This window comes from Netta rufina (assembly GCF_964035555.1).
Source record: "Netta rufina genome assembly, chromosome: 40".
NCBI lineage: Eukaryota > Metazoa > Chordata > Aves > Anseriformes > Anatidae > Netta > Netta rufina.
Genome location: NC_140164.1, coordinates 34210 through 58547, shown reverse-complemented (window position 1 = coordinate 58547; position 24338 = coordinate 34210). Strand labels below are relative to the sequence as shown.

Below are 24338 nucleotides of genomic sequence, written 5' to 3'. Positions count from 1 at the left end.
CAGGAGCGATGCTGGAGGCAGGCGCCGCGTTGCCACGGTAACGGGGCACAAAATAACTCCGGCGCTGATTGGGGTTCGGCCGCCGCACGGGAGGGACCCCCGCCCCCCCCCCGGGCAACGTATGGCCCCCATACGTCCCCCACCCCCCCCCACACCCGCCCCCCCCTCGGGTCACCCCCTATAGCTCTATATAGGCCCCCTAATAGCCCTATATAGACCCCCTATAGCCCTATATAGACCTCTATAGCCCTATATAGCCCCCCTATAAACCTATATAGCCCCCCTATAGCCCTATATAGGCACCTATAGCCCTATATAGCCCCCGTATAACCCTATATAGACCCCCTATAGCCCTATATAGATCCCTATAGCCCTATATAGACCCCCTATAGCCCTATATAGGCACCTATAGCCCTATATAGACCCCCTATAGCCCTATATAGGCCCCTATAACCCTATATAGACCCCCTATAGCCCTATATAGACCCCCTATAGCTCCCATATAGCCCCCGGGGGCCCTATGGATCCCATGCGCCCCCCCCTCCACCCACCAAGCCCCTGCGCCCCCCCCCCGTGGCCCCCCCTCTGAGAGCCGTATAGCTCCTGTAGGCCCCATATAGGGGCCAGGGGCCTGTATAGCAATGCCCATATAGCCCCAGGGGGTCCTTATCGCCCCCATACTGCCCCCAAACAGCTCCAGGGGGTCCTTATAGCCCCCCCATATAGCCCCCCCACGGGTCCTTATAGCCACCCATAGGCCCCAGGGAGCCTATATGGCCCCGGGGGGTTCCTATGCATGCCAGAGCCCCCCCACGTAGCCCCAACAGCTCCCTATGGACCCCATACAGCCCCCATACATCACCCACATAGCCCCAGGGGGGGCCCTATACCCCCTATATAGGCCCGGGGGGGGCTATACCCCCCCATATAGGCCCCATAGAGCCCCAGGGGGCCCCTATTAGCCCCATACAGCCCTCCTGTAGCCCCCCCCTATAGCCCCAGAGGGCTCCATGGATCCCCTATAGGGAGCCATATAGGACCGGAGGGGGGGTCACGCAGCCCCACAGGGGTCCCTATAGCCCCTATAGAACTGAGGGGGGGGCTCCCTAAAATCCACAGCCCCCCCCTGTTATTCACATACACGAAAGGATCGGGGGGGGGAATCAAAATCCTTTATTATTTCATCACTAAAATCCACGGAAACGACATAAAAAAGGGGCCCCACCTATGGGGGGGGGGGCACATATAGAATGGGGGGGGCATATATAGAATGGGGGGGCATATATAGAATCGGGGGGGGAGCACAAATAGAATCGGGGGGGGGGGATTAAAAGCGAGAGCATGATTCTATGACAGTTGGGGGGGTCCTTGATAAGGGGGGGGGTCCTTGATAAGGGGGGGGGGTCCTTGATAAGGGGGGGTCACTGCTCGTTAGGGTTAGGGTTGGCGTCGGGGTACTTGGTGAGGTCGAAGGTCAACACCTTGCTGATGACGCAGTCGCCTTGCTGGAGGGGGGGGGACACATGGGGGGGGTAAATCCCCGCCATCTGCCCCCCCAGGGTCATTTTCTGCCCCCCCAGGGGTCATTTTCCTGCCCCCCTCCAGGGGTATTTCCCCTTCACACCCCATAAGATTTCCCCCACCGGGGGCTGCTTTCCCCCCTTTATCCCCCCCCCCCGAATTATTTACACCCCCCCGAGAGTATTTTACCCCCCAGGGACATTTACCCAACTTGGAAGGGGGGAGATTTACCCCTTGTGGGGGGAGATTTACCCCTTGTGGGGGGGGGGATTTACCCCCCGGGGGGGCATTTACACCATGGCACGTGGGGTATTTTTACCACAGCAGGGGGCATTTACCCACCCTTTATATACCATTTACCCCACGGGGGGCATTTACCCACTGCTTATAGGGTCATTTACCCCATGGGGGGGTCATTTACCCCATGGGGGGGTATTTACCCCAAGGGGGGGGGGAATTATTTACCCCCTTTCCCCCAACCCCCCCCCCCAGGGCTATTTCCACTCACCCTAGAGCCCATTTTACCCCCCAAACCCCCTATTTTACCCCTCCTCGTGACCATTTTACCCCCCCTAGAAGCTATTTACCCCCCTCCAGAAGACATTTTGCACCCCCAGGGGGTATTTTTGCCCCCCCCCCGGGGGTAGTTTTGCCCACCTCGGGGTAGACGCCGATGAGGCTCTGGGCCTTGGTGTAAAATTCCTCCTTGAGGGAGATGACGATGGCCTGGAAGTTGGCGGCCGACTGCTCCTTGATGTAGTTGGCCACCTGCAGGGACCCCAAAAACGGGAAAAGGACCCCAAAAATGGGGAGAAGGACCCCAAAAATGGGGAGAAGGACCCCCGATTTCCCCCCCCCGGCACCCCAAAAGTGGGGAAGGGAGGGGGAAAAGCGGGGCTGGAGAGCCCGAGTTGGGTCCAAGGGATGGGGGGATGCTGGAAATGGAGGCAAGGACCCCAAAAATGAAGGCAGAGACCCCAAAAGTGAAAGCAGAGACGCCCAGAATTTATGGGGTACCCAAAAATGAAGCTTGAGACCCCAAAAATGGATGGGACACCATAAAACACCTGAAAACTTACCCTATAACTCCAACCCCAACCCCAAAAATAGACTTGGGGAGAGCCTGAAGCACCCCCAGGATCCCAAAAATGGGCTCTGGGACCCCAAAACCACACCCGCCCCCCTCCCCACTCTTCGTGGGTGCAAATATGGACCCAGGGACCCCAAAATTTCACTCATTATCTTCATAAATGGACTGAGGGTGCCCCAAAAACAGCCCCAGAGCCCCAAAACACCCCCAGGATGCCAAAAACACCCCCAAAATGTCCAGAAATTAACCCAGGGACCCCAAAAGTGCCTCCAGAAGCCCCTAAGGGAGAGGGGGGGTGTCCAGAACTCCCCCATGGTGTCTTGTGGTGGTTGGGGACCCCCAAAACCAGCCCCAAGGACCCCAAAACCAGCCCTGACCCTCTGATGACCCCGTGAACTCCTGGTGACCCCAGGGGAGCTTGAAACCGCCCCGCCTCTCAGCACCCCCATGGGCCCCAATGGGGGGGGGGCTTGAAACCGCTGCACCTCCCTGACCCTCCTGTGACCCCGTGACCCATCAGTGACCCCGGGGGGGCCTCGAAACTGCTCCACCACCTGTGACCCTGGGGACCTCGAAACTGCTCCATGCCCCCTGACCTCTGGGTGACCCCCCTGGTGACCCTGACCTCCTGGTGACCCCCCTGACCTCCCAGTGACCCCAGGGGAGCTCAGCGCCCCTCAGCCTCCCGTGACCCCAATCTGAGACCCCTGCGGCCCCCCCAAAAACACCTGGGGCAGCGAGAGCCCCAGCCAGACCCCCCCAGAACACCCGAAGCCCCCCACAAACCTCTACGCCCCCAAAAAATCCCCAAACATCCCCAAAAAATGAGCCCCCCCCCCCCAAAAAAAAATCCCACCTTCCCAATGTTGGTGTTGTCCAGCGCGGCGTCGATCTCATCCAGCACGAAAAACCGGGGCCGGTTTATAACTTAAGGGGGGGGGGAACACAAAAAAAGGGGGTGAGAAACAACACGGGGGGGGTGTCCCCAAATTAATGGGGTGTGGGGGGGGCACCCCGCTGCCCGTCCCACCTGTGGATGGCGAAGAGGAGGGCGAGGGCGGCCACCGTCTTCTCGCCCCCCGAGAGGTTGTCCATGGGGCGGAAGCGCTTGCCCGGGGCCACGCAGTTGTAGTTGATGCCGTCCAGGTAGGGCTCCTCGGGGTTCTCGGGGCCTAGGAAAGCCTGGGGGGGGCGTTGGGGACATCATTGGGGGCGTTGGGGACATCGGGGACCGCGCAAGGGAAGCGGTTGTTGGGTAAAGCTTGCTGAGTGTTGTTCAAAAACGGCACAAAATGCCCCAAACTACCCCAAAAATGGCCAGGAATCGACTCGGGGATCCCGAAACTGGCTCCAGGAGCACAGCGGGGGGGTCAGGGACACCCCCGTGGTGCTTTAGGGTGGTTGGGACCCCAAAAAAACAGCTCCAGGGACCCCCAAAACCAGCCCCCGGGACCCCAAAGGCAGCCCTGACCCCCAGATGACCCCGTGAACTCCTGGTGACCCCAGGGGAGCTTGAAACCGCCCCGCCCCTCAGCACCCCCCATAGGCCCCAATGTGGGGGGGCCTTGAAACCGCTGCGCCCCCCCAAGTGAACCAGGGGTGGGACCTTGAAACCGCTGCAGCCCCCTTGACCCCTTCGTGACCCCGTGACCTCCCGGTGAACCCCCCCCAAGGGGGGACCTTGAAACCGCTGCACCCCCCCAAATGAGTCCCAGTGAGGGGAGGGGGCTTGAAACTGCTGCCCTCCACCTCTGCCCCCTGACCCCGCAGTGACCCCGTGACCTCCCGGTGACCCCGGGGCCAAGCAGGCTCTGGGGGGAGACTGAGGGAGGCCGGGGCGAGCGTGCAAGGCCCCGTGCAAGGCCAGGGCGGGCGTGCAAGGCCTCGTGCAAGGCCAGGGCGGGTGTGCAAGTCCTTGTGCAAGGCCAGGACATGTGCACGAGGCCCTGTGCAAGGCCAGGGCAAGCGTGAGGCCTCGTGCAAGGCCAGGGTGGGCGTGCAAGGACCTGTACAAGGCCAGGGCAAGCGTGCAAGTCCTCGTGCAAGGCCAGGGTGGGCACGTAAGGACCCGTGCAAGGCCAAGGCAAGTGTGCAAGGCCCCATACAAGGCCAGGGCAAGCGTGTGAGTCCTCGTGCAAGGCCAGGGTGGGCGTGCAAGTCCTTGTACAAGGCCAGAGCATGTGCACGAGGCCCTGTGTGAGGCCGGGGTGAGCATGCAAGGCCCCAGAGAGGGCCGGGGTGGGCGTGCAAAGCCTCGTGCAAGGCCGGGGCGGGTGTGTGAGGCCCCGTGCAAGGCCAGGGTGGGCGTGCAAGTCCTTGTACAAGGCCAGAGCATGTGCACGAGGCCCTGTGTGAGGCCGGGGTGAGCATGCAAGGCCCCAGAGAGGGCCGGGGTGGGCGTGCAAAGCCTCGTGCAAGGCCAGGGTGGGCGTGCGAGGCCCCCCGTGAGGTACCTGGGCGCTGCTGTTGCGGGACAGGGCCTTGTAGATCTCGTCGATGTTGGTGGCGACGGACTCGAAGCAGGCGTTGAAGCGGTCGAAGCGCTCCTTCTTCATCTGCTCGAAGGCCTGCTTCGCCTTCTTGGCCCGCTTGCGCGCCGCCTCGAACTCTGCGGGTCGCCCCGTCACCCCCTCGGTGACCCCAAAGCCCCCCCCGGTGTCCCCACGTCCCCAAACGTCCCCCAAAGTCTTCGGTCCTCGTGGCCCAGGCATCTCCGTATCTCCTTGGGGTCTCTTTATGGCCCCAAATATTCCCCGAAATCCTTGGTCCCCGTGTCCCCCAGCATCCCCTTGGTGTCCCCCAGTGTCCCCACATCCCCTTGGTGTCCCCAAATCCCCAAACTTCCTCATATCTCCTTGATGTCCTCATGACCCTGTATCTCCTTGGCATCCCCATGACCCCAAACACCCCCACATCCCCTTGGTGTCCCCAAATGTCCCCACATCCCCTTGGTGTCCCCACGACCCCAAACACCCCCATATCCCCTTGGTGCCCCCAAATGTCCCCACATCCCCTTGGTGTCCCTACACCCCCAAACACCCCCATATCCCCTTGGTGTCCCCAAGTGTCCCCATATCCCATTGGTGTCCCCAAATGTCCCCACACCCCCAAACTTCCTCGTATCCCCTTGTCACCCCCCTACATCCTCCCCTCCCACCCCACCCCACCTCCCCTGCCCCCCCACGCCCGTGACTCCCCCGTGTCCCCCCCACATCCCCCGGGTGACTTCAGGGTGTCCCCAGGGTGTCTCCAGGGTGTCCCCAACTCGTCCCCACCGTCGGAGGTCTCCTGGAACTTGTCGCGGACGCTCTCCAGCTTCTCCATGGCCTTCATGTTGGGGGCGGCGATGCGCTGCAGGACGCTCTGCTGCTCCGTCAGCCGCTGCTGCAGCTGGTTCATCTCCTGCCGGATCTCCTCCTCCGCCTGCGCGTCCTGGGGGGGCGTGGCCACGTCAGGGGGGCGTGGCCGAGTCGGGGGCGTGGCCTCGGAGGGCGTGGTCCGGGGGCGTGGCCTCTTGGGGCGGGGCATTGAGGGGTGCGGCTTCCCCCGGGGTGTGGGTGGGCTGCAGGGTGGTGGCTCGGTGGGCGGAGCTTAAGGGGTTGGGGGCGTGGTCTAGGTGAGGGGGCGTGGTTTTGAAAGCAGGGGGTGTGGCTTGAAGGATGGGGGTGTGGTTTGAAGGGTGGGGGCGTGGCTTGAAGGATGGGGGCGTGGCTACCCCCAAGGCACACCCACCCACCCCTCCCATAGGGGAGGTTGGCGAGTCCAGGGGGTGGGGCTTGGTATGCTAATGAGGGGGGCGGGGTTAAGATTAGGGGGCGGGGTTGAGATTGGGGGCGGGGTTGAGATTAGGGGGCGGGGTTGCTTGGTCTTGTGAGAATGGTTGGGGGAGGAGCCTACAGGAAGTGGGAGGAACCTACAGGGAGTGGGAGGAGCCTACAGGGAGTGGGTGGGGCTAAAGGAATAGGGCGGGGCTAGAGGAAGTAAGAAAGCCAATAAGGGGAGGGGCCACCAGGGAGGGGGGCGGGGGCTAAAAAGATGTGGGAGGGGCCTGAAGAGATGTGGGAGGGGCCTAAAGAGATGCAGGAGGGGCCTAAAGAGATGCAGGAGGGGCCCCGGGCGAGTGGGTGTGGCCTCTAGGGTGGGCGGGGCCTCTCTTAAAGGGCCGGCGCACCTTGAGCTCCTCGGGCAGGTCGCTGTAGTCGATCTCGATCAGGGCCTCGCGGGCGTAGAGGCTGGAGGTGCGCTGCGAGCTGCTCACCGGCTCCTCCCCGGCCGCGCCGCCCTTTTTTTGGGGAAGAATAGTAAAAAAAAGAGAGGTTTTGGGGGTCTCCGAGCCCCCTCCCCATCGCGGCGTGCCCCCAGCCCCACCTCCTCCTGGCTGATGTCGTCCATGGTGCCCTTGGAGAGGGGCAGTTTGATGTCCTGCATCTTGCAGGCCTGCAGCAGGTTGTGGCGGTCGCTGCGCTTCTGCTCCAGCTTGGTCTCGATGGCCGTCACCTCCTTCTGCAGGTGGGTCATCTCCCTGGGGGGGTGGGAGGGGACAGCGGGGGGTGGGAGGGGCTTCTGGCCACGCCCACAGCCCCGTGAGCCCGCCCACTGAGCGGTTAGAGACCTAGAGGGATCCCCAAGCCCCGCCCACAGGTGCCATAGCCCCGCCCATTAACTAGCCCCACCCACGCAACCATAGCCCCACCCATTAGCCCCGCCCATGCACCCTTAGCCCCAACCATTAGCCCCGCCCATGCAGCCTTAGCCCCACCCATTAGCCCCGCCCACACCTCAAGCCCCACCCATTGGCCCCACCCACGCAGCCATAGCCCCACCCATTAATTAGCCACGCCCACACACTTTTAGCCCCACCCACACAACCTTAGCCCCACCCATTGATTTGCCCCGCCCACACATTAGCCTCACCCATTAATTAGCCCCACCCACATGCCCCATAGCCCCTCCCATTAGCCCCGCCCATCTCCATTCCTATTGGCTCTACCCCCACTAGCTCCGCCCCCACTGACCCCACCCACCATATTATGCCCCTCCCACCACTCTGTGACCCCGCCCACCACCCCATTGCCCCGCCCACCACCCCGTAGCCCCGCCCACCACCGCCACACCTCAACCCTCCAAGCCCAACCCCTACCCCCTATCCCCACCCCTATTGGCCCTACCCCTGCTAGCTCCGCCCCCACCGACCCCACCCTGTTGACCACGCCCTTTTTGGCCCCGCCCCTCACTTGTTGGCCCCGCCCAGCTTCTTGCGGATCTCGTCCATCTCGTGGTTCTTGTCGTTGACCTCGGATTTCTTGGCCAAGTGCTGGTTCTTGAGGTCCTGCAGCTGCGCCATGGTCTCGTCGATGATCTTCATGTGCCGCTGCTCCTCCTGTCGCCACCACAATCAGCCCAAATTCCCCCAAAATTTTGGGTCGAAAAACCCCAAATTTGGTGGAGGATTCCTCCAAAAAACCTCACCTTCTTCAGCTTCTCGATCTCGGCCTCGTCCTTGCGCACGCCTTGCTCCCACATCAGCACCTTCTCCTGGTCCTCCCGCAGCTGGTTGCGCTCGAAGTCCAGCTGGATGCCCAGCCGCGTCTTCTGGTTCTCAAATTCCAGCCTGGGGGGGTCCTCGAGGTGTTAAAAAAGGGGCTGGGGGCTGCCCCGTAGCCCCCCCGTTGAGCTGAGGGGCCGCCAACCTCTTCTTGGCGATCTCGTTCTGCCTCTTGACCTTCTCCTCCTCGAACTCGCGGATGTTCCTCACCCCGATTTCGCGGCAGAACTCCTCAAACACCTCATCCTCCACCTTTGGGGACACGGCGTCAGCCCTACGATGCCCCCAATTCCCCCCCCAGGGGAACCCCAAAAGCCCCACGACCCAACCTGGTTCATCTTCTCCTTCAGGTCCTTCATCTCCCGCTCCCGGCCTTGGATGATCCTCTTGATGTCGTTGATGCGCGGCCCAAAATTGGCCAATTCGCTCTCCAGTTTTGACTTCTCCTACAGCAGCGGGGACAAAAACGGGGGTCAGAGAACCCCAAAACACCCCCTGCGACCATACAAACCCCATAAACCCCATTGGGAAAGCGTACGGCCTCCATGACACCGCAAATCCCCTCAAAATCCCCCAAAAAGAGACGTTTTGAGCGGTTGCGACGCCCCAAGACACGCACATGACTTGTGGAACGTCCCCAAAATGGCGTAATCAGCCCCAAAAAGGGGGGTTACCTGGAGGTTGAGGGCGAGGTGGCGCGTCTTGGTCTGCTCCAGGTCGCTCTGGGAGTACTTGAGCCTCATCTGGAGGCCGTGGGCTTGGGATTGGACCTGGCGTAGCTCGGCCTCCTTCCTCTTCGCCTTCATCTGCTCCTGGGGGGAAAAAGGAGGAAAAAGGGGGTGAGGGGGGATCCTAAGGGAGGCAATGACCCATTTGGGGGCCCCCCCAGACCCACAAAACCCATGGAGAGGGGCTGTGCTTGGTTTGGGGGCTGCGCGGCCCCGTAACGTCCTGTTTTGGGGTTCAGCCTCAAATGTGTGGAGGGAGAGGGGACGGAGCCCCAAAATGTTCAAGTGGGAGATGTTTTGGGGTCTGTGGAGTGGGTGAAAATGGGAAAAAATGATAATTTTGGGGCAGGTAGAGCAGCCCATGGTGTTGACATCCACCACGATGCTGATAAAAGGGCTCATGGGGGGGTTGAACGTGCTGGGGAGCGATAATGTCATAATAATAGCCCCCAAAAAGTGATTTTTTGGCCAAAAATTGATTTTTTGGGGGTGGATAGGACCCGTTCCCACCTTCAGCTCCTCCGTCAGCCTCTCCTTCTTCTCCTTCAGCTTGTCCACCGCCTTCTCGTCCCACCGCCGGGCTTTGGCCTTCAGGTCGCTGGCGCCCCCCGAGATCACCCCCGATTTTTGGAAGAGGGTCCCGTCCAACGCCACCGTCTGCGACAAAAACAGAGGGCTCGAATAAACGGGATCGACGGGGTTTTTCCCCCAAAAAATGAGGGGGTGACGGGGACCTTGTGGCGCTGGTGTCCCCCGAAGGCGATGCGCCGGGCGTCCTCCACGTTGTCGCAGACCAGCGCGTTGCCGCAGGCGTACTGGAGGGCTTTTTTGATGTGGGGGGGCTCGTAGCGGATCACGTCGATCACCAGCTTCGCCCCCTTCAGCTCCCGAAGCTTCTCGTCCGTCGGCTTCACCTGCGCCCCGAAAAATTTTGGGGGGTCCACAGGACCGTCCCCCAGGCCTAAAGACCCGGGGTTCACCCCTCACTGCCCCCCCAAAAAAAAAACCAACAACAACGTGGGGGGAGCTGAGCATTGAGTTGTTTAAAGCAACCCCCCCCCGAAATGGCTGGGGAGGGTTGGGGGTCACAAGGGGTTAAACGGGGCCCCAAAAAGCCCAGGGAGGACACTGGGAATCAAGGGGTTAAACGGGGGCCCCAAAAACCCCATAGAGGACCCCAAGCCCCAGGGGATCCAACAGGGCCCCCCCAAACCCCAATAACCCAAAGAGGACCCCAAGGGATCCAACAGGTTCCCCCCTAAACCCCTACACCCCTGAGAGGTCCAACAGGGCCCCCCCAAACCCTAATACCCCAAAGAGGACCCCGAGGGGTCCAACAGGGCCCCCCCAAACTCCAGAAGGTCCAAGAGAACCCCCCAAACCCCAAAACCCCCAAGAGGACCCCCCAAAACCCTGAGACGACCAACAAACCCCAACACCCCTGAGGGGTCCAAGAGAACCCCCTAAGACCCCAACACCCCCAAGAGGACCCCCTTGGGGTCCAACAGGGCCCCCACAAACCCCAATACCCCAAAAAGGACCCCAAGGGATCCAACAGGGTCCCCCCCAAAACCCCTACACCCCTGAGGGGTCCAACAGGGCCTGTAAGATCCCAACACCCCCAAGAGGACCCCTTGGGGTCCATCAGTATCCCCCAAATCCCAACACCCCTGAGGGGTCCAATAGGGCCCCATAAGACCCCAACACCCCCAAGAGGACCCCCCCAAAACCCTGAGAAGACCAACAAACCCCAACACCCCAGAGGGGTCCAAGAGGCGCCCCCCAAAACCCTAACACCCCTGAGAACCCCCCCAAACCCCAAAACCCCCAATAGGACCCCTTGAAATCCAACAAACCCCCCTAAAACCCTCTCAAAACCACCCAGTACCCCATCACCACCTCGATCCCGCGGCCCCCCACACCCAAACCCTTTTGGGGGGGAGGTTTGGGGGGGTCCCCACCTCCAGGTAATCGAGGGGCAGGAAGGTTTCGGGCTCCCCCCGCTGCTCCTTGATGTACTGGATGCAGTCGCGCCCCGTTTTCTCCGAATCCACGATGATGGCGTCCATGTTCTTGCCCAAAACCTTGGTGACGGCGATCTGGTATTTCTTCTGGGTCGGCTGGCACAGGTCGATGAGGCGGCCGTACTGCGGGGGGGGGGGATAAAAAGAGAAAGGGGGGGGGGTGAGAAGAGGGTTTGGGGGCGGTTGGAGGGGGTTTTGGGGGGGTTGGAGGGGGTTTGGGGGGGATTCAGGGGGATTTGAGGGGATTAGGGGGGCGTTGGAGGTGGGTTGAGGAGGGTTGGAGGGGGTTTGGGGGGCTTGGAAGAGGGGTTGGGGGGCTTGGAAGGGGTTGGGGTGGGTGAGAAGGGGGTTTGGGGGCGGTTGGAGGTGGTTTTGGGGGGATATGGGGGGGTTGGAAGGGGTTTGGGGGGATTCGGGGGGATTTGAGGGGATTAGGGGGGTGTTGGAGGGGGGTTGAGGAGGGTTGGAGGGGGTCTGGGGAGGATTGGGTGGGTTGGGAGAGAGGTAGGGGGGGGTTGGAGGTGGTTTTGGGGGGATTCAGGGGGATTTGAGGGGATTAGGGGGGCGTTGGAGGGGGGTTGAGGAGGGTTGGAGGGGGTCTGGGGGGCTTGGAAGGGGTTGGGGTGGGTGAGAAGGGGGTTTGGGGGGGGTTGGAGGGGGTTTTGGGGGATTTGGGGGGGTTGGAGGGGGTTTGGGGGGGATTCGGGGGGATTTGAGGGGATTAGGGGGGCGTTGAAGGGGGGTTGAGGAGGGTTGGAGAGGGTTTGGGGGGCTTGGAAGGGGTTGGGGTGGGTGAGAAAGGGGTTTGGGGGGGGTTGGAGGGGGTTTTGGGGGGATATGGGGGGGTTGGAAGGGGTTTGGGGGGATTCGGGGGGATTTGAGGGGATTAGGGGGGCGTTGGAGGGGGGTTGAGGAGGGTTGGAGGGGGTCTGGGGGGCTTGGAAGGGGTTGGGGTGGGTGAGAAGGGGGTTTGGGGGGGACTGGAAGGGTCAAGGTGTTTTGGGGTGGATGTCAAAATGTTTGGGGTGGTCACAGTGCCTTGGAGGGGGTCTCAGGGTGTCTCAGGGGGTGTCAAGAATGTTTTTTGGGGGGGTCAGGGTGGTCTCAGAAGGGATTAGGTTGTTTTGGGGTGGATGTCAGAAAGTTTTGGGGTGCACAGGGTGGTCCTGAGGGGGTGTCAGAGTGTTTTGGGGTGCTCAGGGTGCCTTGGAGGGGGGCTCAGGGTGTCAATAATGTTTTTTTGGGGGGGGTCAGGGTGGTCTCAGAAGGGTTTAGGTTGTTTTGGGGTGCTCAGGGTGCCTTGGAGATGCTCAGGGTGGTCTTGAGGGGGTGTCAGAGTGCTTTGGGGTGCCCAGGGTGCCTTGGGGGGGCTCAAGAATGTTTTTTTGGGGGGTCAGAGTGGTCTCAGAAGGGATTAGGTTATTTTGGGGTGGGCATCAGAAAGTTTTGGGGTGCTCAGGGTGGTCTTGAGTGGGTGTCAGAGTGCTTTGGGGTACTCAGGGTTCCTTGGGGGGGCTCAAGAATGTTTTTTTGGGGGGTCAGGGTGGTCTCGGAAGGGATTAGGTTATTTTGGGGTGGGCGTCAGAACACTTTGGGGTGCTCAGGGTGCCTTGGGGGGGCCCAAGAATGTTTTTTTGGGGATCAGGGTGGTCTCGGAAGGGATTAGGTTGTTTTGGGGTGGGTGTCAGAAAGTTTTGGGGTGCACAGGGTGGTCTTGAGAGGGTGTCAGACTGTTTTGGGGTGCTCAGGGTGCCTTGGAGGGGGGCTCAGGGTGTCAATAATGTTTTTTTTTGGGGGGTCAGGGTGGTCTCAGAAGGGTTTAGGTTGTTTTGGGGTGCTCAGGGTGCCTTGGAGATGCTCAGGGTGGTCTTGAGGGGGTGTCAGAGTGCTTTGGGGTGCTCAGGGTGCCTTGAGGGGGCTCAGGGTGGTCTTGAGGGGGTGTCAGAGTGTTTTGGGAGGGGATCAGAATATCTGGGGGGGCTTAGGGTGGTCTTGGAAGGGATTCGGTTATTTTGGGGTGGGCGTCAGAACATTTTGGGGTGCTCAGGATGCCTTGGGGGTGGCCTCAACAGGGTCAGGCTGCTTTGGGAAGATCTCAGGCTATCTTGTGGGCCTCGAGGCGATCCGGGGGGGCTCGGAGCGAGGGGTTTTCCCCCCCAGGGACCCACCACGGAGCCGGGGTAGAGGCGTTTGATGCTGTCCATGATTTCGGCTTTGCGTTGCTGCCGGCTGCTCTCCTGGCGGTCGATGCGGGCGTCCCCGAGCTGCTCCATCACCTGGTTCAGCTCCTTGTTGATCTCGTCGATGCGGCGCTTGGCCAGCTCCACCTCCTCCGTCAGCTCGCCCTCCAGACGCTTCTGTTCCTCCAAGGATTGCCTTATGGGGGAAATTTTTGGGGTTTTAGGGGGGTTTCGGGGCACCGCCGGGGTGTACGAGGTCAGGGGGAGGTGTGGAGGGAGAGGGGATGAAGGCGTGGGGAGGGGGAAGGTGTTGGGGGAGTGGGGGAGGATTTGGGGTTGTGGGGAAGGGTTTGGGGGGTGTGGGGATGGGGAGGGGAAGGGTTTGGGGTTGTGGGGATGGGGACAGGGAAGGGTATGGGGTCATGGTAATAGGGCTGTGGGATGGGGAAGGGTTTGGGGTCGTGGGGATGGGGACATGGGGATGGGGAGGGGAAGGGTTTGGGGTTGTGGAGATGGGGAAGGGTTTGGGGGACATGGGGTTGGGGAGGGGAAGGGTTTGGGGTTGTGGAGATGGGGAAGGGTTTGGGGGACATGGGGTTGGGGAGGGGAAGGGTTTGGGGTTGTGGGGATGGGGACAGGGAAGGGTTTGGGGTCATGGTAATAGGGCTGTGGGGTGGGGAAGGGTTTGGGGTCGTGGAAATAAGGCTGTGGGGTAGGGAAATGGGGTTGGGGAGGGGAAGGGTTTGGGGTTGTGGGGATGGGGACAGGGAAGGGTATGGGGTCGTGGTAATAGGGATGTGGGGAGGGGAAGGGTTTGGGGTTGTGGAAATAAGGCTGTGGGATGGGGAAGGGTTTGGGGTTGTGGGGATGGGGACATGGGGATGGGGAGGGGAAGGGTTTGGGGTCGTGGAAATAGGGCTGTGGGGTGGGGAAGGTTTTGGGGTTATGGGAATGGGAACAGGGAAAGGTTTGGGGTCACGGAAATAGGGCTGTGGGGAGGGGAAGACTTTGGGGTTGTAGGCAAGGGGTGGGGAAGGCTTTGGGGTTATGGAAATGGGGACAGGGAAGGCTCTGGGGGACACGGGGATGGGGTTGCGGGGATGGAGAAGGCTTTGGGGTCGTGGTGCCGGTGTTTTGGGGCCAAGGAACCCCTCGGGGCCAGCGCCTCACTTGCTGGTGGCGATGTACTCCTCCAGCTTCTCGATGCGCTTCTGGTTCTCCTCGATCTCCCGCAGCTTCTGCTTGATTTTGGCCTGGATTTGGGGGGAAAAAAAGGGGTTGAGGGGGCAGCCGGAGCCCTAAAGGGGGGTTTTATGGGGGTGGGGGCGACCCCAAAGCCTCACCTCGGTCTCCACTTTCTTCCTCTCCTCCAAATCCAGCCGATCCTGGTCGGCTTTTTGATCCCGGTTGAATTTCTCCAGCTCCTGGGCCAGCGTGGCGGCTCGCTTGCTGGCCTCCTCCTTCAGCCGGTGATATTTTTTCACCTGGGGGGGGAAAGCCACCAAAAGGGGTTAAAAGGGGGGGGGTCCCCGAAATTTTAGGACGCCCCGGGACGAGCCCTACCTGGTTCTCCTCCAGCGTCAGGTCGCGGCCTTGGCTCTGGCTCTCCTCTTCCATGCGCTCCTCGAATTCCTGCCGGGCTTTTTCCACCGAGACCATCTCCTTCTCCAGCTCGTCCATGTCGCCCTTGCGTTTTTTGTACTGTTTTTGGGCGTTTTGCAGCGATTTCTTGGCCGCCTCCAGCTTCTTGATCTTGTGCGAGGTGTTCTCCTTCGCCTTGATGTACTGCGGCCGCTTCTGGTTCAGCTCCGAGTCCTTCTCCCTGCGGGGACGGGGTTAGGGGGTCACGGGGAAGGGGCTCGGGATGTTTCGGGGGGCTCCTGGCTCGTTTCGGGGGGTTCTTGGCTCGTTTTTGGGGGGCTTGGGGCTAAATTGGGGAGCTCTCGACCCATTTTGAGGGAGGTTTGGGCTGGCTGGGGGGCTCTTGGCCTGTTTTGGGGGGTTCTTGGCTCGTTTTTGGGGGGTTTGGGGCCAGATTGAGGAGCTCTTGGCCCATTTAGGGGGCTCTCGGCCCATTTCTGGGGGGTTTGGGGCTGGATTGGGGAGCTCTTGTTTCATTTGGGGACTCTCAGCCCATTTTGGGGGAGTTTTGGGCTGGATTGGGGGGCTCTCGGCCCATTTGGGGGGGGTTTGGGGCCAGAATGGGGAGCTCTCGGCCCGTTTGGGGTGCTCTCAACCCATTTTGAGGGGGGTTTGGGGCCAGATCGGGGAGCTCTCGGCCCATTTCAGGGGGTGAGGATGTTTTGGGGGGCTCTCAGCCCCATTTGGGGAGGGTTTGGGGCTGGATTGGGGAGCTCTCAGCCCATTTCTGGGGGATCTTGGCCCATTTCAGGGGCTCCTGGCTCATTTCAGGGGGTTCTTGGCTCATTTCTGGGGGGGTTGGGGTCAAATTGGGGAGCTCTCAGCCCATTTGGGGGCTCTCGACCCATTTTGAGGGGAGTTTGGGCCGGACTCAGGGTCTCTCAGCCCTTTTTAGGGTCCCTTGGCTATTTTGGGGTTTCTCTTGTCCCATTTCGGGAGCTCTCAGCCCATTTCGAGGAGCTCTTGGCCCATTTCAGGTTTTTTTTGGGCCGGACTTGGGGTCTCTCAGCCCTTTTTGGGGTCCCTTGGCCCTTTTTGGGTTTCTCGTCTCAATTTGGGAGAATTTTGGGCCATTTTGGGGAGCTCTCAGCCCATTTCGGGGAGGTTTTGGGCCAGACTGGGGTTCTCTCATCCCATTTTGGGGGTCCCTCGGCTCTTTTTGTGTTCCTCTTGTCCCATTTTGGGAGCTCTCATCCCATTTCGGGGAGCTCTCATCCCATTTCAGGGAGGTTTTGGGCAGGACTGGGGGTCTCTCAGCCCTTTTTGGGGTCCCTCGCCCCTTTTTGGGATTAATTGTCTCATTTCAGGGGAGTTTTGGGCCGTTTTTGGGAGCTCTCAGCCCACTTTGGGTGTCTTTTGTCCCACTTTGGGGTCTCTCATCCCATTTTGGGGTTCTCTCATCCCATTTTGGGGGTCCCTCGGCTCTTTTTGTGTTTCTCTTGTCCCATTTTGGGGGCTCTCAGCCCATTTCGGGGAGCTCTCATCCCATTTCGGGGAGGTTTTGGGCTAGACTGGGGTTCTCTCATCCCATTTTGGGGGTCCCTCAGCTCTTTTTGGGTTTCTGTTGTCTCATTTTGGGAGAATTTTGGGCCATTTTGGGGAGCTCTCAGCCCATTTTGGGTGTCTTTTGTCCCACTTTGGGGTCTCTCATCCCATTTTGGGGGGCTCTCATCCCATTTTGGGGGTCCCTCGGCCCTTTTTGGGTTTCTCTTGTCTCATTTTGGGAGAATTTTGGGCCATTTTGGGGAGCTCTCAGCCCATTTCGGGGAGGTTTTGGGCCAGACTGGGGTTCTCTCATCCCATTTTGGGGGTCCCTCGGCTCTTTTTGTGTTCCTCTTGTCCCATTTTGGAGTCTCTCAGCCCATTTCGGGGAGCTCTCATCCCATTTCAGGGAGGTTTTGGGCCAGACTGGAGGTCTCTCAGCCCTTTTTGGGGTCCCTCGCCCCTTTTTGGGATTAATTGTCTCATTTTGGGAGAATTTTGGGCCATTTTGGGGAGCTCTCAGCCCATTTTGGGTGTCTTTTGTCCCATTTTGGGGTCTCTCATCTCATTTTGGGGGTCCCTCGGCCCTTCTTGGGTTTCTGTTGTCTCATTTTGGGAGAATTTTCGGCCATTTTGGGGAGCTCTCAGCCCATTTTGGGTGTCTTTTGTCCCATTTTGGGGTCTCTCATCTCATTTTGGGGGTCCCTCGGCCCTTCTTGGGTTTCTGTTGTCTCATTTTGGGAGAATTTTGGGTCATTTTGGGGGTCCCTCGGCTCTTTTTGTGTTTCTCTTGCCCCATTTTGGAGTCTCTCATCCCATTTCGGGGAGCTCTCATCCCATTTCGGGGAGCTTTTGGGCCAGACTGGGATTCCCTCAGCCCTTTTTTGGGCTCCCTGAGCCCTTTTCGGGGTCCTCACTTGATCTCCTTCTCGATCTGCTGCTGCTCCCGCATCATCTTGCCCAGCTCCTTCTTGCGGTCCTTCAGCTCGTCCTCCACGCGGTCCATGCGCTTCTTGTCCTTGTCGATCTCGCGGTTCTTCAGCCCCAGCTCCTTGTTGAGCTTCTCGATTTCGGCTTCGTTGTGGTAGAGCTTGAAGAGCTGCAGCTGCACCTGCGCCCGCACCACCTCGTCCTTCAGCCGCTGGTAGCGGTCCGCCTGCAGAGGGGGGGGGGAAAGGAGGGTCCAAGAAATGAGAAAGGGCCCCAAAATTAAAAGAAAAGGCCGTTCGTAAGCAGAAACGTGGAAGAAAAGGCCAAGCGTAAACAAAAACCAAGGAAAAGAAACGCAAAACGTAAACAAAAACAGGAAAGAAGATGCCAAGTGAAACCAAAAAATTAATAGAAAATGCGAAGCGTAACCAAAAAATTAAAAGAAGATGCCAAGTGTAACCAAAAACAGGAAAGAAAATGCCAAGTGTAGCCAAAAAAATAAAAGAAAATGCCAAGTGTAGCCAAAAAATTAAAAGAAAACGCCAAGTGTAGCCAAAAAAATAAAAGAAAATGACAAGCGTAACCAAAAATTTGAAAAAAAATGCCAAGCGTAGCCAAAAAATTAAAAGAAAATGCCAAGTGTAGCCAAAAAATTGAAAGAAAATGACAAGCGTAACCAAAAAACTAAAAGAAAATGCCAAGCATAACCAAAAACAGGAAAGAAAATGCCAAGCGGAACCAAAAACGTAAAAGAAAATGCCAAGCGGAACCAAAAAATTAAAAGAAAATGCCAAGTGTAGCCAAAAACAGGAAAGAAAATGCCAAGCGTAGCCAAAAAATTGAAAGAAAATGCCAAGCGTAGCCAAAAAATTAAAAGAAAACGCCAAGTGTAGCCAAAAAAATAAAAGAAAATGCCAAGCGTAGCCAAAAAATTAAAAGAAAATGCCAAAGATAACCAAAATATGAAAGAAAATACCAGATGAAATAAAGTATATAAAAATTTACCACGACTCTACTCTCCCTCACCTGATATGGGGCCCCATATCGCGACTTCCTGTGCGCGACGGACGCAATATCGCGACTCCCCCTGCCCAACAGGTGTGATATCGCGACTCCCCGTCCCCGACAGACGCGATATCATGACTCCCCTTGCCTGACGGGCCTCATATCGTGACTTCCTGTGCCCAACAGGCCCCATATCACGATTCCCCAACCCCGACAGGCGCAATATCGCGACTTCCTTTGTACGATGGGTGCGATATCATGACTCCCCCTGTCTGACGGGCCCCATATCGTGATTTTCTGTGCCCGACGGGCGCGATATCGCGACTCCCCCTCCCCGATAGGCACGATATCGCAACTTCCTTTGCTCAACAGACGCGATATCGTGACTCCTCCTGCCTGACGGGCCCCATATCGTGATTTTCTGTGCCCGACGGGCGCGATATCGCGACTCCCCCTCCCCGATAGGCACAATATCGCGACTTCCTTTGCGCAACAGACGCGATATCGTGACTCCCCCTGCCTGACAGGCCCCATATCGCCATTTTCTGTGCCCGACGGGCGCGATATCGCGACTCCCCCACCTCCTCCTTCTCCTGCTTGGCCTCCTTGCGCTCGGCGGCGATGTTCTTCTTGCGGTGGTAGTTGAACTGCGTGTCCTCCTCCGCCTTCACCATCTCCTTCTTGCGCTTGTCGTACTCCTGCGCCAGCTCCCCCGAGCGGCTGATCTCCTCGAAGAGCGCCGTGCGCTCCTTGGGGTTCTTCATGGCGATCGACTCCACCGCGCCCTACGGGGACGGCCCCCAAAAGCCCTTAGATTCACCCCAAAATGCCTTGATCTACCCCAAAAGCCTTTAAATCCACCCCAAAAGCCCTCAAATCCGCCCCAAAAGCCCTTAAAAAGCCCTTAAATCCACCACAAAACTCATTGGGATCCACCACAAAACTCCTTGGGATCCACCCCAAAACCTCTTCCACTGTACCCTACAGGGACGAACCTGAAATCCTTAAATCCACCCCCAAACTCCTTGGGATCCACCCCAAAACCCCCCTGTGGCCAACCTAAAACCCATTCCACTGCACCCTAAGGGGACAAACCTGAAACCCTTAAATCCACCCCAAAATCCCCTTGTGGCTCCCTAAAAACTCCTTTATCACCCCCACACCCCCCCCAAAACCCCAACAACCCTCCCAAAAACCCCCTTTCCTCACCTCAAAACCCCCCCAAACCCTCCCCACACCCCCCAAACCCCCCTACATCCCCTCAAAACCCCCCCCAAACCCCCCAAAAAACCCCCAAACGCCCCCCACAGCCCCTCCAAAACCCCCTTCCCTCACCTCAAAACCCCCCCAAACCCTCCCCACACCCCCCCAAACCCCCCCATATCCCCTCAAAACCCCCCAAACGCCCCCCACACCCCCCCAAAAAACCCCAAACGCCCCCCACAGGCCCCCCCAAAAACCCCCTTCCCCACCTCAATACCCCCTTTCCTCACCTCAAACCCCCCCCAAACCCTCCCCACAGCCCCCAAACCCCCCCATATCCCCTCAAAACCCCCCAAATGCCCCCCACACCCTCCCAAGACCCCCCCACACCCCCCAAAAAACCCCAAAAGCCCCCCACAGCCCCTCCAAAATCCTCCCATGCCCCCCAAAAACCCCTTTCCTCACCTCAAAACCCCCCCAAACCCTCCCCACACCCCCCAAACCCCCCCCATATCCCCTCAAAACCCCCCAAATGCCCCCCACACCCCCTCAAAACCCCCCACACCCCCCAAAAAAAACCCAAACGCCCCCCACAGCCCCTCCAAAACCCTCCCATGCCCCCTCAAAACCCCCTTTCCTCACCTCAAAACCCCCCTAAACCCCCCCATATCCCCTCAAAACCCCCCAAACGCCCCCCCACACCCACCCCAAAACCCCCCAAAACCCCCTAAACCCCCCCAAAACCCCCTCCCCACCTGAAAAACCAGGAAATTCCTGGCCTTGATGAGGATCCCCAGCTTCTCCAGCTCCTCGCTGTACTCGCTCAGCTGCACCACCCGGTTGTTGATCTTGTACTCCGACGAGCTCCCTGCACGGAGCCCAGAGCAGCAATTTGTGTCGAGAAAACAGGCGATATTAATCAAATTCGGGATCAAATTTGGGGATATTCATCAAATTCGGGATCAAATTTGGGGATATTGATAAAATTTGGGAGTGCGGCCATAGGGGTTGGAAAGCGCCGTGGTTGATGATAACATCAGACTCTTAAGGATTTAACCATCAGGAATATAAAAGGGTTTAGAAGGAATAAAGAAGGGTGATTTGGGAGATTCCATGTAGTTTTGGGTTTTTTGTTCTTGTTAGAGGCATGGAAGTTTTTTGGGTGTTTGCTGTTGTTATATGCAAAGTTTTTGGAGCGATGAAAAGGTGTTGTGAAAAGAAATGCTGTGGGGAGAAGGGGATAAGAGGGGAGCCTGCCCTCAAGATAAAAAATAAAATGGAATAGAAGAAAATGGAATAGAAGAAAATGGAATAGAAGAAAATGGAATAGAAGAAAATGGAATAGAAGAAAATGGAATAGAAGAAAATGGAATAGAAGAAAATGGAATAGAAGAAAATGGAATAGAAGAAAATGGAATAGAAGAAAATAAAATAGAAGAAAATAAAATAGAAGAAAATAAAATAGAAGAAAATAAAATAGGCAACACGATGAAGTTATGTCATCAATAAAGAAGCAGAAAGAAGGAATGAAAAAGGAACAGGTTGGCAGAATGGAGACCAGGATGGGAACAGGCACTTTGATCGCCTGATGAAGATGGTTTTGGCCAAAAAGTCGCTGAAAATAGGCACCAGAGCTGGGAAGAAGCTCAAGACTCAAAATGTGCCTTTTGACCCAGGCTTATTAGCCTTGAAAAGGAGATGGAAATGTTTTTCTTTGATATGGGAAGAATGGGATCCATAAGGCCTGAAGACCGAGTTGCTTGACAACTTGGAGCGCTCAAAAGGAAGGGAAAATGGAGATTTTTACGTAATTAAGAAAAGGAATGGAAAATGGAGACTGTAATTAAAAAAAGGAATGGAAAATGGGGACTTGTTTGTAATCAAGAAAAGGAATGGAAAATGGAGACTGTTTGTAATTAAGAAAAGGAATGGAAAATGGAGACTTTTAAATTATGGAACTTAAAGGATTTTTTGTTATCTTTTCTGATTGTGAATATGTATAGATGTACTCAATTTTAGTAAATTATGGAAATTAAAGGATTTTTTATTACCTTTTCTGAATGTGAATATGTATAGATGTACTCAATTTTAGTAAATTATGGAAATTAAAGGATTTTTTATTACCTTTTCTGAATGTGAATATGTATAGATGTACTCAATTTTAGTAAATTATGGAAATTAAAGGATTTTTTATTACCTTTTCTGAATGTGAATATGTATAGATGTACTCAATTTTAGTAAATTATGGAAATTAAAGGATTGTTTGTTATCTTTTCTGAATGTGAATATGGATAGGAGTACTCGATTTTAGTAAATTATGGAACTTCAAGGATTATTTTTTACCTTTTCTGATTGTGAATATGTATAGGCATACTCAATTTTAGTAAATTATGGAAATTAAAGGATTTTTTTTTTACCTTTCCTAATTCTACGTATATATATGTAAAGAAATGTCCTGTATATTTGGAATATTTGATGTTCATCTGTGCGTGTTGGTGGACTCCCCGCACACCCAGCGCTGTTTCCTTCCATTTTACACCTTTTTATAACCATTTCTTCTACAAACACTACAAAAATCCACATTGAGTTGAGCTCAATGCCCCCAAACCTTCCCCCAAACCCCCCAAAACCCCTCCAAACCCCCCAAAATCGTCCCCCCAAGCCCTACCCACGATGACCCGGGCGAAGGTGCGGTCCTCGGCGCCCTCCTCGGAGTACACCATGCTGACGAAGGCGCGGCTGGCGGCGGGTTTGCCCACGGGGGCGCCGTGGATGAGGTCCCGTAGGGTTTTCACCCGCAGGTTCGAGGTTTTCTCGCCCAGCACGAAGCTGATGGCGTCCATCAGGTTGGATTTGCCTGAGGGGAGAGGGGTTTTGGGGTCACGGAGGGGTTTAGGGGTGAGGTGGGGGGGATTTGGGGTCATGGGAGGAGGTTTGAGGCAAGAAGGGAAGGTTTGGGGGCAAGGTTTGGGGTCACGGGGGGGGTTTGGGAGCAATGGAGGGAGGTTTGGGGTCACTGTGGGGGGGATTTGGGGTCATGGGGGAGGTTTGGGGGCAAGGTTTGGGGCTGAAGGGAGGATTTGGGGGCAAGAGGGGGAGGTTTGGGGGCACTGTGGGGGGGATTTGGGGTCATGGGGGGAGGTTTGGGGGCAAGGTTTGGGGCTGAAGGGGGGTTTGGGGACAAGAGGGGGAAGTTTGAGGGCACTGTGGGGGGGATTTGGGGTCATGGGGGGAGGTTTGGGGGCAAGGTTTGGGGCTGAAGGGGGGTTTGGGGACAAGAGGGGGAAGTTTGAGGGCACTGTGGGGGGGATTTGGGGTCATGGGGGGAGGTTTGAGGCAAGGAGGGAAGGTTTGGGGGCAAGGTTTGGGGTCACGGGGGGGGTTGGGGGTAAGGTGGGGGGGTTTGGGGGCAATGGAGGGAGGTTTGGGGGCACTGTGGGGGGGATTTGGGATCATGGAGGAGGTCGGGGGGTGAGGTTTGGGGCTGAGGGGGGGATTTGGGGTCATGGGGGGAGGTTTGGGGGCAAGGTTTGGGGCTGAAGGGGGGATTTGTGGGCAAGGGGGGGGTTGGGGGGGCGAGGTTTGGGGTCTGGGGGGGATTTGGGGTCATGGGGGGAGGTGTGTGGGGGGATTTGGGGTCATGGGGTATGTTTGAGGCAAGGGGGGAAGGTTTGGGGGCAAGGCTTGGGGCTGAAGGGGGGATTTGGGGGCAAGAGGGGGAGGTTTGGGGTCACTGTGGGGGGGATTTGGGGTCATGGGGGAAGGTTTGGGGTCATGGGGGGAGGTTCGGGGTCACTGTGGGGGGAATTTGGGGTCATGGGGGGAGGTTCGGGGTCACTGTGGGGGGGATTTGGGGTCATGGGGGGAGGTTTGAGGCAAGGAGGGGAGGTTTGGGGGCAAGGTTTGGGGTCACGGGGGGGGGTTGGGGTCACTGTGGGGGGAATTTGGGGTCATGGGGGGAGGTTCAGGGTCAAGGGGGAAGGTTTGGGGGCAAGGTTTGGGGCTGAGGGAGGGATTTGGGGTCACAGGGGGGGGTTTGGGGTCACGGAGGGGGATTTGGGAGCAATGGAGGAAGGTTTGGGGTCACTGTGGGGGGGATTTGGGGTCATGGGGAAGGTTGGGGGGCGAGGTTTGGGGCTGAGGGGGGGATTTGGGGTCACAGGTTTGGGGCCTAAGTGGTGAGTATTATGGGATGGGGGCACCCCAAGGCATTATGGGATGGGGTAACCCAGGGTATTATGGGATACAAGAGGCCCAGAGCCTTGGCCTAAGTGGTGAGCATTATGGGATGGGGGCATCCCAAGGCATTATGGGATACAAGAGGCCCAGAGCCTTGGCCTAATGAGTGAGTATTATGGGATGGGGGCAACCCAGAGCATTATAGTATAGGGGAGGCCCAAGGCCTTGACCTAAGTGGTGAATATTATGGGATGGGGGCATCCCAAGGCATTATGGGATAACAAAGACCCAAGGCCTTGGCCTAACCAGTGAGTATTATGGGATGGGGGCAACCCAGAGCATTATGGGATGGAAGAAGCCCAGGGCTTCGTGGGATAAGGGATGCCCAGGACCTTGGCCAAGCCCTGGGGGCATTATGGATGGCAAGAGCCTGGGGCATTATGGGATAGGGGATGCCCAGGGCCTTGGCCAAGGCCAGGGGGCATTATGGGATGGCAGGAGCCCAGAGCATTATGGGATGGGGGACCCCAGGGAATTCTGGGATAGCGGGGGGGGGGTAAAGCATCCCAGTGGGGGAGGGGGCGGCCCAGGGCATGCCGGGAAGGCCCCGGAGCATGCCGGGAAGGCGGCGGCCCGGTGCGGCGGGGGCCCGGCGAGGGGGGGGGGCGTGGGGGTCTCACCGGAGCCGTTGGGGCCGATGATGGCGGTGAAGCGCCGGAAGGGCCCGATGATCTGGCGGCCCTTGTAGGATTTGAAGTTCTCGATCTCGATGAGCTTGAGGAAGCCCATGGCGGCGGGAGGGGGTTGGGG

General features: G+C 57.8%; 1 protein-coding gene across 1 annotated transcript; it reads right to left on the bottom strand.

The window, feature by feature from the left end:
* Nucleotides 1-1150: 1150 nt before the first annotated feature.
* Nucleotides 1151-24338, bottom strand: LOC311220736 (structural maintenance of chromosomes protein 1A-like). The gene is given in 26 exon segments (XM_084304290.1): nt 1151-1505; nt 2179-2289; nt 3468-3521; nt 3523-3538; nt 3642-3793; nt 5065-5219; nt 5887-6043; nt 6783-6893; nt 6980-7133; nt 7846-7991; nt 8081-8222; nt 8302-8408; nt 8486-8602; nt 8831-8968; nt 9395-9541; nt 9619-9798; nt 10846-11031; nt 13077-13284; nt 14259-14341; nt 14432-14572; nt 14652-14910; nt 17129-17367; nt 18728-18931; nt 20105-20217; nt 22018-22206; nt 24209-24338. Coding segments are annotated over 26 exon segments (3702 nt in total). The 5' UTR covers nt 24318-24338; the 3' UTR covers nt 1151-1421.